Source organism: Lepisma saccharinum, chromosome 23 (assembly GCF_977018435.1).
Source record: "Lepisma saccharinum chromosome 23, izLepSacc3.1, whole genome shotgun sequence".
Classification (NCBI taxonomy): Eukaryota; Metazoa; Arthropoda; class Insecta; order Zygentoma; family Lepismatidae; genus Lepisma; species Lepisma saccharinum.
The window spans coordinates 40,512,230-40,526,255 of record NC_139251.1 but is presented as its reverse complement, the minus strand read 5'-3'; the positions used below and the strand labels follow the sequence as shown (position 1 = coordinate 40,526,255).

At 37.0% G+C, this 14,026-nt stretch overlaps 1 protein-coding gene across 3 annotated transcripts; it reads right to left on the bottom strand.

Annotated features, from left to right (window-relative positions):
• Positions 1–1,652: 1,652 nt before the first annotated feature.
• On the bottom strand, positions 1,653–13,743 carry LOC146005220 (uncharacterized). Of its 3 annotated transcripts, none has more exons than XM_083144295.1 (4): positions 13,712–13,743; positions 4,539–4,620; positions 3,629–3,812; positions 1,653–2,403 (listed from the first exon to the last, which is right to left on the bottom strand). In XM_083144295.1, the coding sequence occupies exons 1-4, from the start codon at positions 13,721–13,723 to the stop codon at positions 1,995–1,997; spliced, it is 687 nt and encodes a 228-aa protein (XP_083000421.1). In that variant the 5' UTR covers positions 13,724–13,743; the 3' UTR covers positions 1,653–1,994. The 3 variants fall into 3 exon arrangements, with proteins under 3 accessions (XP_083000421.1, XP_083000420.1, XP_083000422.1); XM_083144294.1 differs by lacking the exon at positions 13,712–13,743 and adding an exon at positions 13,438–13,660; XM_083144296.1 differs by lacking the exon at positions 13,712–13,743 and adding an exon at positions 7,972–9,141.
• Positions 13,744–14,026: the final 283 nt, after the last annotated feature.

Below are 14,026 nucleotides of genomic sequence, written 5' to 3'. Positions count from 1 at the left end.
CAGATCTGGAGAATATGGTGGATTTGGAAGCAATTCGTAGTCTAATTCATATAATTTTGCCATCGTTTTCATTGATTTGTGACATGGTGCATTGTCTTGATGAAACAGCACTTTTTTCTTCTTCAAATGGGGCCGTTTTTTCGTGATTTCATCCTTTAAACGCTCCAACAACGCTATGTAATAATCTCAGCTATCTCGATCAACTTCACTTTACGATCATTTAAAATTATTTTGTGGACTTTTTTGATGTTTTCGTCGGTAACAGCCTCTTTGGGGCATCCACTCCGTGCATCGTCTTCGATGCTCATTTCGCCTCGTTTAAATTTAGCAAACCACTTCTCAATGGTTGATTTTCCTGGTGCAGAGTCCGAATAACGTTTATCAAGCCAAGCCTTGGCTTCAACAGTATTTTTTTTCGCCAAAAAGCAATGCTTTATTAACACACGAAATTCTTTTTTATCCATTTTTTCACAATAACAAAAGCTGCTTCACTCACAATGCTATATCTCACGAACTAATTATCCGGCAGCTGTGAAATTTATACACGTATCTTTTGAAGGTTAGTACTAAGTAAAAATCACATGGATTTAATTCTAGTAACGCCATCTATGAGTCAGCCTACGAACTTTTCAGCCCAACTGTTACTAATGCCGACCCAGCCAGAGGCAGGAAACTGCGAAGGATGACCAGTGATGGTTGCTTTTTGGTGAAACATCCTAGCTAAAAGATGAGGAAATCTGCACATGGAAAATCACTTGTGTTTATGTCATTGTCAAATAGAATAGTCTTTTGTTGGAGTGAAATGGATATACCAGATAGTGTGTCTACCACTCTGGAAAACCTGGAAAAGTCAGGGAAATTTACTGACTGGAAAAATCAACATATTTTGTAGTAGTATACCAAGAGTAGGTTTTTAAACAAAAAGAAAACAAAGAACAAGCAAAAAAAACTTTGAATTTGCTGTGGTCAAACTATACTTCAGTTAGATATACTGAGTATTACCAGTAGGTACAGTAGAAACTGCATATTTAATACTCTAGGAAAAGAGGTCATGTTTCGAATTACAGTGTCAATAGAAATGTACTATAATAAGTGAGCTACTGGTATTTTTAACTTTCTTGTTGGAATTTTTTTTTATTGGGATTAATACATATATTGCTAAATTGTAGTATGATTGTGTTATTTATGCTATAATTGTGTGTTTTTATTGCCAGTAGTCTGAACATGGTATACTTTTAACTTGGTTAAGATGGCTTCTAAGTGAGGTGTTTAGCTAAAGTGTAGTGACCTTCTTGTACACAGTGTATAAATACATGAATTGTGCTAACAGTTTGGTCTAGAAAAGTCAGGGATTTTTTTTCATGAAATTGTAGACACCCTGCCAGATGCTCCTCTCTAGCCATTTGAAGACAGGAAGGAAACTGCACAGTATTTGAATGCATGCTGCTTAATCTAAGTTATACATATGCAGTGCAACCTCTATTACATTTTTCAGAGGACCAAGCTGTAAAAAATTTAAAATGTAAAATCAAGGAAAATTTTATAACATTTTGTTATGTTGAGACCATCAAGATTGAATGTATAATGCAGGAAAATGTATATGGGAGACTTGCATGCATACATAAATTGAATTATTGGCAAAAGACGTAGAATACTGTGAAAAATTAACTGTATTTTCAAACTATCTCAGCAGAATAATGCAAACATACACATGCTACTGCATGTTTTGTAAATATGCATTACTTCAAAACAACTGACAACTCTTGTCAGAACAGCAAGATAAAATAATATTAAACAATCTTTCACATTCCTATTCCAAAGTGAAACAAAAAGCATATAACTTAGAAAAAAGTAATCAATTCACAATAAGCACTTTGTGAGTAATTTTACAACTAGCATACACTCTTAGGAGATATGATTTGCAGCAATAGAAAAGGTGCCTCAATACCAGAAAATATTGCAACATTCTTCAGTCTTTTATTTATTGCACATTTTCAACCATCCTCATCTGATGAACTGAGATTTATAACGGACACAGAATCTTGCGACTCTTCCTTTTCATTTTTTAATTTCACTTTCTCCACCACCACAGCTGGTGATGCAGTTTCATCCTCCTCATCTTCATCATGATTCTCCTCCTCTTCTTCTACACCTACTTCACTACCACTTTCCTCTTCGGCCACTTCACTACCACTTTCCTCGGAACTCGTTTCACTCATTGTTGCCTGCGCTTGTTGAAATAGTTCACGCCGCTGTTTGCGGATCTCTGTCTTTATGTACTGCAAACGTTCCTCCTTCTGTTTCTTCTTCTTTGTTGCCTCTGGTGAATCAGGGGGTAGGAGTTCTTGAAAGAGCTGGTAATAAACAACAGAGGAATCTCGCTCTTTGATAGCAAGGGTAACTCTGAAAGAAACAACAAGGTAGCAAAAAGTGTTACAACTAGGTCTCAGCTGATATCAGTTGGATTTTCTAAACTGATATTGGCCAATATTTTTTGGGTGTTTTGGACTTTTGCAGGGTTCACAAAAATGGAGTGTAATTATCATGGAAATTATGCAAAATGCAAAGTTATTTTGCCCCAGTATTACATGAAAAACTGTATATTGTGATTCCGTAACAGGTATTTGATGTAATTCTTGAATATTTTAAAGTAACTCTTGTAAATTGTTGCTTATAATTGGAGTAACATACTCACTAATAATAATATTTTGAAGAACTTTTAATTGTGTCAGCATCGGTATGATTGGGAATCTGTTCAAAGTGGATTTGTCAAGGACACCAAACAGTCTAAATAAGATGAAAAGACATCTACTTATGCATGAATTGACCAGTTTTACCTCCGAATACCAGGGGGAAATTCCTCAATTTAGTACAATTTTGCATAATTTAAAAAGCTAGGGTAGGGGCATGAAAATGAACAATTTTTGATTCTTGAATAGGGTTGGCAAATGCAACTTTCTGGAGTTACTGGAAAACTCAAATCGGAAAAATTTCGCCATGCCTTACTGTGAAAGCTCACTGTATGGTACTCATTTTAGCAACTGCAGAAATAAACAGAAGCATTCCCTCTTGGGTCATAAATCATATGCAACTTCACTGTGAATCATTCCATTTGATTATGCAGGCTAGTTAGCATGCTCCTTTAAAATGAAATGTGCCCGACATATGAAAAAGTTAGTCAAAGTTAGTTTGAGTCATTTTGCAAAGTATGAAACTAAATTATATGAGAGAATTGATTGATTGGCTTTATTTTACTTCACTTTTTGTGCCCCTTTGGCTAATTTGCGATGAGGATTAGTGATGACATGATGAAATTGATGAATGTACACTCTTAAACATCCATTCCCAGGACCCCTGGCATTGTAGCGCAATGTACTAACCACTCTGCCATGGGGGCCGGCTAATATGAGACTATAAATAAATGCAAAATTTCTGCCTTTGTCAGCATATTGAGTTTTTGGTTATCATGGAAACGAGGCTTAATGGTGTTATCAAATAAATGCAGTACAGTATTTCGAGCACTTTTTTTTTTTTTTTTTTTAATACTTCAGCATTAAGGATACTAAAACTTTATTACCCCAACATTTACAAGGAACTTAAGTATGAAACAAAACAATACTTTACTTACTTTTTACTTTCTGTGTCTGTACACACTGAATCTTGGATCTTCTTAATCCAATCAGTTGTTATATGTGAACTCACAGAGATTGGTATGAATATTTCAGTTGGCGATGACTTCGACTTCTTTGCAGTCAAGCACAAAAGTTCCAAATCACTATTGTAGAAGTACTGAACGTCCCACATAGCTTGAACTATTCCATGATAAACAAGATATACGTTCAAAAATATGACTTCACAATGAGTTTTAAACCAGATTACAAAGTGATACACAAGACAATGAAAAATGTTCACATGACTCTCGTGAGAGAGATCTAGGAGAACTTATACATTAAATACTCATATTGTGTGCATGTATGTTATGGTTACAGCCACTACACGCATCACATTCAACCAGCACATTAATCAAATGGTTACTTACTTGGTTATTTATCATTAAAAAATCAATTATAAAATTAAACATGAAAAATTGTACACTTTTATAAGGGAAGTTGTAGGAAATGTTGAAAATTAAATCAGACTATAAGCTTCCAATAACAAAATGAGATAAGAATCTGGACTAAAAAAATATTGGTAAAATTACAATTTGAATGAACAACAGGAATTAAACCCTTTACCAACCCTTAAAATGAATATCATTTTCTTCATGTTCCATATTTACAAATAGGGTCTAAAAGCACTATGCTCAACTAAATTACTTCCAAGATAAGGTAATTTTTCGACCAATACTATTCCTATTATAAGAAATACCCTACAGCATAAGACTGTATATGTATATCTAATGATAAATATTATTTGATAAGTTAAAAGCAGAACTTTCCGCAAATAATATATCAGCATAGTCTTTGAAGCAAGAGATATCACATTGCTTTATTAATTATGTCAATAATAAAGAAAACACCTCAGGTACTTATACAAACCTTCACAAAGGTCCATATACACTTGAAATGTCACTGCTAATTTTCCTTGATTCTTGCAACCAAGCTGGTACATTTCCTTTAACTGAAAGAAAAGGTTTCTATTTGTTACAAATACAGTTAAGTTTATTTTTATTTATGTGTATGTACATTTTTACATAAACTATGAACCTCTATTATTTTGATAAAGGAAAAGCAGTTGGGACCTATTAGCATCTAAATTGTCAAATCAGTCAAAGACAGTCTTTATTTGTTGCAGATGTTATGCGTCTACAATACAACCATTCACCCGTTCAAATATAAAACAGCCGTGCAAGATGATTTTTCATGTAATAATTACTTCAGAGCATCGTACTTCTTTGCATCATGCAAAAACAGTACTGAGAAATAATGTTGGTTTAAACAAGTGTTCTCGGATTACCAGCCAGGTTAAATTGGAGTTGGCTTCCAACGTTTCGAGGGCATATATTCCCTGAAGACGAGAGCAACGTACACTCTCGAAACATTGGAAGCTAACTCCAATTCAACCTGGCTGGTAACCCAAGAACACTTGTTCGAATCACATCGCCAGGAAAGCTACAACTCCAATGTTCGTTTACATTAGCAATAAACAAACCACCTTCAATGTAAATAGTAATTGTCTGTAATCAGGCCCATAGTCAGAATTTGTCAGTATATTAGAACTTATTATACAAGATGTTTAATCCTGCTAATGAAGTAAAATTATTTACCACTATACACTATTTAAATTGGATATTTGTAGGATTTCAGAGGGGGCTAACCCCCCGAGCCCTCCCTCTGGTTACGTGCCAGTCTGTAATATTATTCCAAGTTTTATCTTATTCAATCTATACCAAAATATTGCTTTTCATGTGGTAATTATTTTTTTTTAAATCCACTTCACTGTTGATGAACAAAAAAATGCATGAAAAAAACCTTGGTTTAAACAGACAGTACTGACTACAAATAATACTTTTGATTAGTTCAATTGTGAATATCAAGAGAGATGTAGGGTGATATAGGATATACCCATTCCAACCTAGGTTAGGTTACGTTAGGACTTGAATTTAGGAGTATTCTGGGAAAACCTAGAACATGGGAAAATATCGAGAAAGGTGGCTAAAATGTGGTAGGTAATGCTTTATATGTACCCGTGACATATACAGTACATAACATTAAATATAGGTTCCATTCAGATTGCACAATCTTTTCTGTAGTTATGTTATGAAATCTACCAGGTAGTGATATATTTTATGAATTATGATCTCTGATTACCCAAGCTTGCAAAGTGCACTTATTACACTGTGACAATCAAAACAGTGATAAATGAAAACAACTGGGTAAAGATGTTGAATTTGCTTATGAGAGAGGACATGCACTAAATGAACATTATAGTTCAACAATGTGCTAAACATGCTAAGAAAATTATTTATATCCAATCCACGTGACTACCTTCATGGTTTCCACACACGTGGAAATTTGAAGAAATTTGAAAAGGAGAAAAAACTCGAGGGAAAACTTCTAAATGATCAATAAGTCCCCATGAAGCACATTCCAGAGACCCGAAGATGCTCCTACCTGCTGAAAATATTAATTATAACCATAGGTGGCAGCAGCAGGTGCTTGTGCACCTCTTGTACTCAAATCAACCCCTTCTGCACCCCGAGTTTTCATCTCAAAGTTAATAATAATAAAATTAAAGAATAAATTGTAAATTTCTTGTATCTGACAAACTGATTTCTTTAAATTTACAGGAGAAATTACTTACCAAATGAAGTTTCTTTTTACTTGTGGAAGTTTGGGGAAGTGTTTTCTCGCATCGTTCATTGAATTTTGCCAGTAAATCATCTATTTTTCGACATAAATGTGTGACCGATGCACGAAAGCTCTTGCATCCATTTACTTCCAGCTGGATGTAGCCTGTGTGTGATGACGTAATCCCGGTCAATCACGGTCAGTGTTTCCAAACACGTGTTTTTATAACTGAAGAAGGTACCTTTCCGCAGATGGTTTGTGGGGCTATGTGTCAATGGTTTGTGGGGCTATGCGAGAATGGTGTGTGGGGCTACGCATATTTTTTTCTAACCCAATTTTTAACTATTGTAACCTAAACGTGACCTTACCTAACCTAACCTTACTGGAAATTGTTCGTGGGGCTATGTATGAATGGTTCGTGGGGCTATACGTCAATGGTTTGTGCAGCAATGTAGGTATTTTTGGGTGGAGTGGGGTGGAAACACTGAATGCCGACTACGGTAGTGAAACTGTGACCGCCATTTTGCAAAATGCAAAAAGAAACAAAGAAAACTTACTCAATATGTCGCAAATAGAGCTTATTTCCATGAAATAAGCAAAATGCCACCTTCAGCAATGTTTCTCAATGCAGAATACGTAAGTACGAATATTCAAATTAAATGAACTAGCAAATTTCGGCCGTTTGTCCGATACAAGAAATTTATCGAATAAATTAACATGAAAGAAAGTTTACATTAAGGTTTTGGCCAATCTCAGGGTTTCCTCTCCTTTCGAAAAACTGCTATGATATTCCAAAAATTACATATGCTTCGTTCAACAGCATTAACGCGAATCTTCACATGGTTTGCTTTTGCCTAGTCTGTCCAGGGGTGTGCGGGGTAACCCACAAGGTGAACTTCCATATAGTATACTCCGGTAACTGAAATATTGCAAGTCAATGAGGATATGGCACCTGGACACTCAGCCAGAATAATAATAATGCTGTGGGGGCATTCCACAAAAAGTGGTCCTCCTCGATGCAAATAATAAAATTAATTAATCTGGAAATTATTATCTTTTTCGGCTAGTGAAGAATACAGACAATGTCTCCAAATTCGTTAATTTTTGGTATACTAACTAAATTTGGCCTTCTAATCACGAATCGGTTGTTAAAATGCGGGGGTCACGTGAAAAAATTCTACACTTATGTATATATATGTTGCCACGAACCATGCACGGGTAGCCCCACAAACCATTCAAGGATATCCCCACGAACCATTTCAGGTAAGGTTAGGTTAGGTTAGGCAGGCTTAGTTAAAATTTTGTACCTAAAATGATGTGAAACATCTGTAAAAAAAATCCACTTATATCACTTTTTTCCCTATTTCCACACGTGACCCCCTCATTTTAACAACAGATTCGTGATTAGAAGGCCAAATTTAGTTAGTATACCAAAAATTAACGAAATTGGAGACATTCTCTATATTCTTCACTCGCTCCTTGTTTTTAATTGCATTAAGGTTTACAAATTTGTGAATGCATATAATTTGTGATTTCATCAACAAAAAATATGGTACTACTTTACTATAGGGGTGACACATATAAATGTATAGGTCTCACCCCTATAGTAAAGTAGTACTATTCGTAACACTTTACTATAGGGATGATGGATTTCTTACTTTTTACAGGAGAAAGTACTTACGCAAATCATTTTCTGTAGGGTTGTGGAAGTTCGTGAATGTAGTTTTCATCCATTTTAATGCGAATGCATGTTGTTTTCTGCAAAAATTTCTGTCCGATACGCTGTTTCTTGTGCCGCCATTTGCTTTCTGTACAAGAGCACAGTGTTCCATGTGTTAGATGACGTAAACCCCATAGTCAGTGTTGTCAAGTATTTTTAATTTTTTTTTTTTTTAACTATGCTTGCCGAACCTTGTTCCGTGTGTTAGATGACGTAAACCCCATAGTCAGTGTTGTCAAGTATTTTTAATTTTTTTCTTTTTTAACTATGCTTGCCGAACCTAACTGAAAATGGTTTCTGGGGCTAACGTGGGTGGTTTTTGGGGCTAACGTCAATGGTTTGTGAGGCTAACATCAATGGCTTGCGAGGTATTAGCATAATTTCAATTCCGGGCACGAAAGTAGGTATTTTCCGGTGAATAACGTTGCAACACTGCATAAATCGACAAAACACACTCACAACGCACGACGCACCAGGACGCTATCGCCATAATGTGTGTTACAGAATCGAAATAACGAGTAACAGTAAGTGCTCGTAAATGTATGAAATGAGACATTATTTTTGTTAGAAATTCATTATTTCACCTAAAGAAATGTTCCACATTCCAGAATAGTACGTTAGCAATGTAAAAAAGTGTGAAACATACAAATGCATATCACAGTCTCCAAGGTTTAATCCCTGGTGAATGTAGACTTCAAATAACATTTTGATGCCAATTCGCAACAGCAGAGTAAGAACTTATGCCAAAAGTTGCTACATTTTTTAAAAAGTCATTTTTGTTAATGCTTTTCGTGCACTCAAGACTATGTCATCGTATCAAAGGTTTTCATTTGGGTAACAGTTTTATAGATCGGAGACACATTACAATCGGATATTTTGTGTATCGAATGGTTCATACTTACCAATTGTGTATTGCGGAACATAGTTCAAGGTGCCATTATGCTTTTTACACGAAAACGAACATTTTTTCTACTAAAATAACGCATTTTTCTAAGTGCTACCGAACGCACGTAATGGTGCTATATCGCTTACTTTGCAAATGATATTGCTTCTTTTGTTTTCAAATATCATTGTTTCCAACCATCTTCACCAAAAAATACCTACTATCGTGTTCGTCAAGTGTGGAAATTTTACATTATGCACGGGTAGCTGACGGATAGCCCCACGAACCATTTCCAATAAGGTTAGGTTAGGTTAGGTTAGGTTAGGCAAGCATAGTTAAAAAAAAAGAGGGTACTACTTTACTATACCGGAGACACCTATCAATGATTTATTTCGCAATTTTTTACATTGCTTACATACTATTCTGTGTTGCAGAACATTTCTTTAGGTGAAATAATGGATTTATAACGAAAATAATGTCTATTTCTTACATACGATAGCCCCACAAACCATCATGGGAACGAGGTATGCCTACTAGGTTAGGTTCCATTAGCATTCCTTTCGTTCAATTTAGCATATACGGACAACATCGGAATTATAAATTCCACGGCATCTTCCACACCCGGCAACAACTTCATGACTCATCCTCGACACGTCATGTTGTAGCAGCAGCAATAGCGCGTATTGTGCTCTCGTGCAGAAAGCAAATGGCGGCAACAGCAATAGCACGTCGGAAATAGATTTTTGTAGAAAACCACATGCATTCGCATTAAAATGGATCAAAACTACATTCCCGAACATCAACAACACTACAGAAAATGATTTGCGTAAGTACTTTCTCCTGTAAATTTGAAGAAATCCGTCTCCGGTATAGTAAAGTGTTACCAAAAAAAGTATTGAAAATACTGACATGATTTCCCAGTCAAATAGATACCACGATGGAAGAAAATACCTCGACTAACGTTGGAAACCTTAGAGAAACTCTTTCCGTAAGTAGTTTCTTCTGTAAAAATTAAGAAATGTCTTTCCGATGTATGAAACTGTTACCTTCATTTGTTACAAGACGCAACAAAGTACTTCATAATTCTATGAAATCAGTTCATTATTATAGTGGAACCACAAGGAAAGAAACGTGCGCAGACCCCATCGCGCTGGCGGGTGGGGGAAAAAGACAGGAGGAAGAAGCCTTCAGAGTCGCCAACGTCAGTGTTGCCAGACCTATTGATTTCTCGGTAGGATTCCATAATAAACTATTGCTATGGCACCTCAGACGGCCAGCTCAAAAACACGTTTCCTGCTCATCTTTACTTGAACATGGAGGGGAGATGTGGAGTGGAACTCCACTCAGCCCTGAAAAGTGCTGTTTGAACTGTGAAATTATGTCAAACGCTACTCAATTGTGCTAGGACATTATTTTATTACTTTTACTACATTACTATTTTTAGATGGCTGTATTTTATCCCACCCTAAACTCTATTTTTATTTTAGTTATTTTACGTCGCTTTTGTGCCTCTACGGGTAAGTACGACAATATGGATGAATGAAAAACTGATGAAATGGATGAAGTGACACAAACACAGTGAAACGTCCTTGCCTTACGAGGTAGATACACTGACTTCGTAGCGTGGGCAAATTATGTTATACATGTATGTGTTTGTGGGTGTGTGTGTGTGTGTGTGTATTTCTAGCAGATGGGGAGGATGGGTGGCACCCTAGCATAAGCGTTGCTATCTTCAATTATTGAGGAAGACATGCTGTCTAATTCACCAAATATATTTCACATACGTAATGCATTTTTTCATTATGGTGCAGGACGCGTGCCCACCCCTATCGATAGCTGCACACGAACACCATCAGAAGGCAAATTGATTTGTTAGCATTCGACTTGAAAGATTGTGGAAAATCGCTGACAACGAAAGGCAGCACGTTAGCTTCATCTGTGAATACAACTTTCTACCATTTCCTGTCATAAAAATTCCTCGCGATAATAGAGGCATCCCAACCCCTTGTGTCGATGCTGAGAAAGGGCAAATTTGAGGGTGTTTTCCATGCACCCTCTAACCGGAAAATGCGGAAGAGATGAAAGATGTTGGTCGGTTCCCTCGGGCGGTTTACTTTCTTTTGTTTGAAACATGTCCACTCCTGAAATGGAGATCTTCGGTATATTTTCGCCAAACACAGGGTGCTGGGTTTAGCACCATTGTTACAAAAGTATCTGTGACGTTTACACCGTAAACAATGCGCGCCACTCCCCTTGCCCCTGCCCCCAGTGCGCACAACTATGCCGCCCCTCCTCCCCAAGAACGTCGTTCATCCTCTTCTATTAGATCATCGGATTTTGTAGCAGAACTTCTGGTTTCCAAGGAACAATCTCATGAATTTTTCAAATCTGACCTGGCAACACTGCCCCGAACACCGATAACGGCAGAGAAGTTGCGCGAACGCTTTGGAGGGAAGGTTTTTTTCCTTGTGGTCGAGCTATAATATCTAATCCAAAGTTCATTATTAATATCTAATCCAATCTCATGTCTAACACTTTACATTTTCTGTGTAATGCTAGAATACCCCTGTGGGATTTGTGTTGTTTGTGTTTGTTCTTTCAATTTCATCTTATTGACATTCGTCACAATCAGTGAAAAGTGGCAGAAAAGCAACGCCAATAACGAAATAAATGAATCAAACAATTCCCTCCAGGACTAAATTTAGCATACGGTCCCAATGCTGAATTAGAAGGGTAACATTATCGTATGGGTAAAACGGATTCCTTCAAATTTACAGGAGAAAGTACTTACGGAAATCATTTTCTTGAGCGTTTTGGAAGTTCCTGAATGTAGATTTGATCCATTTTAATGTGAATGCGTGTTGTTTTCTGCGAAAATCTCTGTCCGACACGCTGTTTCTGCTCACGCCATTTGCTTTTTGCATGAGAGTGCAATGTTCCGTGTGTTAAGACGATGCAACCCCGTAGCCAGTGTTTCAGCCTCGCCGTGTTTTCACTAGAACCACCTGTCGAGTTCGGAACAAGCCATTTTTCCCCGAATGGGTGTCACTTATCGCACAACATTGTAGCAACAGTGTGTTCCGACGTCACAGGAGAGAGCTGTTTTTACAATTTTTCTTTGTATTTATGCTAATGGAACCTAACCTAACAGGCCTAACCTAACCACGTAGGCATTCCTCGTCTGACGTCAATATTCAAGGTTGCAAGGAAGAGAATTAACGAATTACGAAAGAAAGATGGTTCCGACCCGAATGGGTGTCACTTATCGCACAACACTGTAGCAACATTGTGTTCTGACGTAACAGGAAAGATCTTTTTCATGTTAGGCAATACAAGCTAACGCATCTCTTAGCGAAAATAATAATTTTTATTTGTATCTATGCTAATGGAACCTAACCCAACAGGCCTAACCTAACCACGTAGGCATTCCTCGTCTGACGTCAATATTCAAGGTTGCAAGATGGTTGTGCGTAAAGGAAGAGCATTAACCAATTTCGAAAGAAAGATGGTTCCGACCCGAATAGGTGTCACTTATCGCACAACACTCTAGCAACATTGAGTTCTGACGTCACAGGAGACCCCCTTTTCATGTTAGGCAATACAAAGGTAACGCGTCTCTTAGCGAAAATATTATTTTTTCTTTGTATGTATGCTAATGGAACCTAACCTAACAGGCCTAACCTAACCACGTAGGCATTCCTCGTCTGATGTCAATATTCAAGGTTGCAAGAGAGTTGTGCATAAAGGAAGACCATTAACGAATTGCGAAAGAAAGATGGTTCCGAATTGCTGTGTATGGACAATGAACGTGGTAAATCGCAAGGTTATTTTACAAGTTCTACATGTAAATGCGACGTATTAGCATAATTTCAAATAGGGGCACGAAAGTAGATATTTTCCGGTGAACGAGGTTGCACCACTGCATAAATCGACAAAACACTCTCAGAACGCCCCCTAAACCAGTATGTTATCACGGCCATAATGTGTTACAGATTCGAAACAACAAGTAACAGTAAGTACTCGTAAATTGAGAAAATAAACATTATCTTAGTTAGAAATGCATTATTTCGCCTTAAGAAATGTTCCGCAACGCGTTAGCAATGTAAAGAAGTCCGAAATATATGATTCGTAGGTGTTTCACCCATACGATAATAGTACCATTACAAGTACAGAGAACGAAAGATGTCTGATAAGTGGACGGATATATCATGTATTCAAACGATTGCCCATGATATGCAAATTAGAAACTTCCAGTTACATGTTGGTATAATGCAAAACTTCGGCTAATTGTGTAGACAAGGGACGTGGTGTAAAGGTTGTCTCAGGATTAATTTGGTATATTTAGCGTCGCTTTTCTGCCCCTTTTGGCTAATCGTGACGTGTTGATATTGATGAAGGAACACTGATAAATAACAACCATGTCCTGGCCGGGATTCCAACCCGGGAATCCTGAGTAAGTAGTGCAATGTGCAAAACACTTCGCCACCGATGTCGCCTTATGTCTCCTGGACTCTGCTTGGAGAGTGGCACTGAACATTACTTACAGCTGGATGAATTTTTCTTGTTTCAGACTCCATTTGGATATTTATCCGATTACAGTGTCGTCAAAAAATTTCGAGATTGGCCCCTCCACGATTTCATGTTGGATTGTATATATCCACTGGATCTTTCAAATTGGCACTCACAATACTGCAAAGGACTGAAAACTCAATGGCAGAAAAATATAACGTATTTGTTTTTGTAGAGAAGTGCTCCTTGATTGCTATAATTGCAAGCTATAACTTAGCTGAAAGAAATAAAGTATATAATATAAATTACGCGTGTAATCATTATATTGCTGGTTGCTTTGTGCAAGGTGATGAATCGCACAAATAAAAGATAATTCGCAGTCAGTCCTGCCACCTTTGGACAAGTGACAAACTACTTCCGGGTCTTCCTCTCCGCACAACAGTCTTGCTACCTTGTGTTCTCACGTCAGACGAAAAATGCCTACGAGTTTAGGTTAGGTTCCATTAGTATAAATACAATGAAATATTATTATTTAGGCTAAGAGAACTAAACCTAGCTAGCCTAAAATTAAATAGCTTTCTCCCGTGACGTTAGAACACACGGTTGTTCAACTGTAGTGCAATA

Excerpts from the sequence above, each read along its gene's own strand:
- LOC146005220 (XM_083144294.1), bottom strand. The coding sequence starts at position 13,470 with ATGGAGTCTGAAACAAGAAAAATTCATCCAGCT. Across the intron at positions 4,621-13,437 it reads CAAGAAAAATTCATCCAGCT|TTAAAGGAAATGTACCAGCT; the intron begins GTAAGTAATGTT and ends CTTTTCTTTCAG. Across the intron at positions 2,404-3,628 it reads ACAGACACAGAAAGTAAAAA|AGTTACCCTTGCTATCAAAG; the intron begins GTAAGTAAAGTA and ends TGTTTCTTTCAG.